The sequence below is a fragment of the Microtus ochrogaster genome, chromosome 8 (assembly GCF_000317375.1).
Source record: "Microtus ochrogaster isolate Prairie Vole_2 chromosome 8, MicOch1.0, whole genome shotgun sequence".
NCBI classification, from domain to species: domain Eukaryota; kingdom Metazoa; phylum Chordata; class Mammalia; order Rodentia; family Cricetidae; genus Microtus; species Microtus ochrogaster.
This window is the reverse complement of record NC_022015.1, coordinates 18,153,244-18,157,539: the sequence shown is the minus strand read 5'-3', so window position 1 is coordinate 18,157,539 and position 4,296 is coordinate 18,153,244. Positions and strand designations below refer to the sequence as shown.

General features: G+C 50.5%; 1 protein-coding gene across 5 annotated transcripts in view; it reads right to left on the bottom strand.

Annotated features, from left to right (window-relative positions):
* Window positions 1–6: 6 nt before the first annotated feature.
* Window positions 7–4,296, bottom strand: part of Kdm8 (lysine demethylase 8) — a 24,855-nt gene continuing 20,565 nt past the window's right edge. For 3 of the 5 annotated variants that reach the window (XM_026781681.1, XM_026781680.1, XM_005351188.3), the window contains 3 exons: window positions 2,486–2,635; window positions 1,500–1,592; window positions 1,002–1,407 (listed from right to left, as the gene is read on the bottom strand). In XM_026781681.1, the coding sequence (XP_026637482.1) occupies window positions 1,243–1,407; window positions 1,500–1,592; window positions 2,486–2,635 (408 nt within the window). In that variant the 3' untranslated portion in view covers window positions 1,002–1,242. Of the gene's footprint in view, window positions 674–1,001; window positions 1,408–1,499; window positions 1,593–2,485; window positions 2,636–4,296 lie in introns of those variants that run through there. The other 2 variants (XM_026781682.1, XM_026781685.1) reach the window with 2 other exon arrangements.

Here is a 4,296-nt window from a genome sequence, read left to right as displayed (position 1 = left end):
ATCATCTGGAATGCTGGGGATGGGTGGCTCATCATTAGGGCACATCATCTGGAATGCTGGGGATGGGTGGCTCATCATTAGGGCACATCATCTGGGATGCTGGCTTTCCTACTCTATGCCTTAGTGCTCCGAGCAGCACTGCTGTTGTAGTAACTGTCCAAGTGAGATGACATAGCAACTGCTAATCGCCAAGAGGATGCCAACCTCAAAGGCCCCTGCTGCCTACTCCCCGGGCTTCTGGCTGCCTCAGCCTGATGTACATCCCTCCCTGCCAAAGCTAGCTGTCTAAAAAGGCATACTCTGATAGTCTAGACTCCCAGATCCTGTGTGACCAAGCTTAGATTTCTTGGCCTGGTCATCTTCTTGTCATTGGGATGGGGTGGAGTTGGAAACTAGGCCTGTCAATCATCAGCCATCCCTGAGGCCACAGGCCTAGCCACCAGCATCCTTACTGGTGATTCTTGGTCTGAGGTAAAGGGTCCAGCAGTTGGTACTGGGGGTCAAGATGTGGAGAAGGAGATAAAGTCAGAGCTGCCCTCTTCCCCGTTCCAGAAAAGGGAATACAGTGAAACCAACTGGAGACCAGAGAGGTGGAGGAGGGAAGGTTGGGAACCGTGGCCTGGAGTGGAGACCTGTTCCGAGCCATCCAGGCATGCTGTAGGAATGCACGGTTCTTATGTAAGCTAGTTAAGGATAGTTTCATCACCAACAAGCCAGGCCAGCCCATCGAGAGCTAGGCCTGCACACTCTACACAGCTTTAGTTATAGCCTGCTCTGCCAGCCTCCCAAAGCTCCAGAGTCCCCACCTACTGTGCAGGCCCCTTGGTCTCTGCTTTTCTGAGCCAGCCTCTGTGTGACACATTTGGCTCCCTTCCTTCAGCACCACTTACCAAGAGAGTTCATGGGCAGGGGTGTCTCCCTTGAGGGCCCATATTCCCCACCCTTCCTTTCCCAATGCCTCTGTGGTTGCCTGCTCTGCCACAGGCAGGAGGGGAATTTAGTTGAATTTAGAAAATATTTTTATTCATGTTATTGAAAAAAATGTACGTTACAAAGAAAAGGAGCATCCATAATCGGGATCCATAACCTGGGTGCGCACAGCAGCTCTCCACACAACGTGTCCTACAGAGAGTATCTGGGGAAACGGGACTCGTGGACTCTAGCAGCACCCAGGGCTTCCCACCTGGCTCACTTCCTTTGGTGAGGTATCTGCCCAGTGGGTCCTTTGCACCCTGGCCCTGGCTATGACCACCAGAAGCTGACTGAGAAACTCAGGTCCAGGGAACGCACATAATGCCAATACTTAGAAGGTATAAAGAGGGTCTCTCCTGGGGACAGGATACAGGACAGGAATGGGGCCTCAGCAAACTTGGGGAACTTGTCTAGGTTGGGGTTCTCCACATCAACCTGTAGAAAGCAAAAAAAAAAAAAATTCACCTATTCACCTGCTGGTCTCTAGGCACAGCAGGCCCCATGCCACCGATTCCCCATGTGCCCACCTGGCTGGTGTTATGAAGAAGGTGTGTCTCATGAGGGTACACTGCCTCAGACTCTTGCGGGGAATACAGCCGGATGTACTTCCTTCCTAAGACCTGGGAGAGAAGAGGCCTGTCAGCTTCACTGTCCTGCTCACTATAGGCCCACGGTCCTGTCATTCCAGGCCTTTCTGGTGCCTAATGTCCCACCGCCTCGTCCCACCACATGCTGGCATTCTGAGAGTGCTCCCTTCAGGTACTTACAGGTCAGTGTTCTGCCTATAGCTAAGCTTCGCCAAGCACTGGGTGTGGACCTGGCTATAAATCTGAGAGGAGTTTCCTCTTCATGTGGAGACAGAGTGTTGTTCACAGTTACTAAGGTGACAACTGGTAGTCATCCAGGCAGTGCGCTCATGGGCCCTGGCTCTTAGCTGCTCCTGAGCTGCCGTGCAGGGCTGGCTCAGTGCTCTGCAAGCATGCTCTCATGTATTAAGTCTTCTTAGCAACTGAGTCTGTGCTAAGTTCTTAGAGCAATGGGTGTATGCTCTTTCCCTTGTGACAACCTTTGAGTCTCTGGAACATCACAATGGCTAAGAGACCTGTCCTGTCAGCCATAATCCACAAATCCACAGATGCAAGCTAGCAGTGGGGATGAGGGTGGCTGGCAGGCGACAGTGATGGCATAGGGCTGCTAGAATGTGCCAGGCCCTCCTTCCAAGAGCTTTCCTGCCTGGTCCCAGAGAAATCCCACTTGAGTGTAGCCTTGACTAGGGAGAAACCCTATTCCAGGGCCTCAAGGTTATTTTTTTTTTTTTTTTTTTTTTTGGCTACAGCCCTTCCACTCCCCTTTCCTCCCCGACCCCCTTTTGAGATCAGGTCTCCTGTAGCTCAGACTGGTCTTGACCTGACTAGGTGGCTGAGGATGACCTTGAACCTCCCAAGTGCTGCGGATTATGGGTATTTACCACAACAAGCTCCTTACTAAGCCCCTGTCTGGCATCAACTCCTACCTGGACCAGGAAGTTCTGCTGGGGGTCATGATGCAGTGGGGAGATAGTTCCTTTGGGACCAAACCAGGCATTGATAGTGATCTCTTCCTCTTCCCCATTGCCCAGGCAACAGTAATCGGGGATGCTGATGTCCTGTTTCAACTCTGGGATCTGAGGGTAGTGGGAGGAAGCAGAAGCCAGGGCTAGGTATGCCAGCCAGGACCCAGCTGATGCCTGACTGCTTGATACATTCCTTGATTCATTTTGTTGTTTTTGAGACAGTCTCTCTGCTTCTCATCCTCTTCCCTCAGCCTCACAAGTACAGGTATTGCAGGTATGTGCCATTCTACCCAGTTTATGCTCATATTCTAATGAATAAAATCTTAGGATGTAAACAATAGATAAGAATTATAATCTTCGTATTTGTTTCTATATCAAGTAGATTTTTTTTAGAAACCTGGTATTGTTGCTTTATTACCCCCCCCCCAATCATTCTGTTATTAAAGGGTAATGACTTTTTGTTTTGTTTTGTTTTTGAGACAAGCTCGCTTTGTAGTCCTGGCTGGCCTGGAACTCACCACATAGATTAGAATGATCTCGAACTCACAGAACTCCACCCCGCTCTGCTGGAGTTAAAGGCCTGAGTCAGCACACCAGGAAAACATTAAGTTAAAAACAACCACGGGTTTGGAACTTGTTGGTGCATACCTATAATTCCAGCATTTGGAAGGCTGAGGCAGGAGCATGACAAGTTGGAGGTCAGTCTGGGTAACATAGTGAGACCTTGTTTCAAAAACAAAAAACAATACCAAAAGTCAAATGCACTGGATATTCATCGGATATCTGGAGGGGATGGCCTTCCAAAGTTCCTATCTGTGAAGAAATCAGATTCACAATTCGTATATTTTAAATACGTCCCTACAAAGACCAGCCAAGTAGGCTGCTTACTAAACTCACTCTGGGACAGTGTTTAGAAAAGAGAGCTTTAGGACCAAGTACAAACACTTGCCAGTCCCCAGGGGACCAAGGCAGGCCCTCAGAAGCCAGTCAATGGTGAGGAAGGCTTTGGGTCTTATTAGCAAGTGAGCAGAATTGACTCAGCAGTCAACATCCCACTAACAACACAGCCAAGGCTGAAGACGACCTGGTGTAATGGGGATAGGACAGACTGCTGGACCTCGGTCCAAACAATGACCTGGTAACCAGAACAAACTTCCAGAGCACTGTAGGCTGACCAGCTTGAAGGGGACATGCTGTGGTCTTAGCTCCCCTCAGAAAGAGCAGTGAGTACCGTCTGCCTCCACGATGCCCTTTGCTTCTGCCCCTACTTTCCCCTCCCCAGCCTCCTCCACCCTCTTTGAACAGTTTTCATTCTGATCTCCCTGGGAGGGGGCATCTCTAACAGTGGTGTGGATTTTTCTTGGCTTCTGGCTTTTCACAGCCCAGGCTTGTGCAACCATGGCACTTGCTTCCTGGCAGGATAGGGCTGAGCAAAGAAACCACCTAAAGGGATATGACTGAGAGGTGATATACAAAGTTTCAGAGATGGCTTCTGCCAGGGAATAATGCCATTGTCACTTCCAGTGTGGCTCAGTGTGCTGGCCTGGCCTCTGGCATGCTCCCCCACTGACACGGACTTCCCATTGTGTACCTCAGTCAAGGTCCCAGAGAAGCGGAAGGGCCAGGGCAGGAAAGAAGCCCAAGTCTAATTTCCCCAGGATGAGCCCCTGCCATTGTTTCAGGCCTAGTGACCTGCTCTTCAGGGCCTGTGCTGGGTGGGTTACTCCAGGAGGGGCAGGCCTTGTGACCTGCTCTTCAGGGCCTGTGCTGGG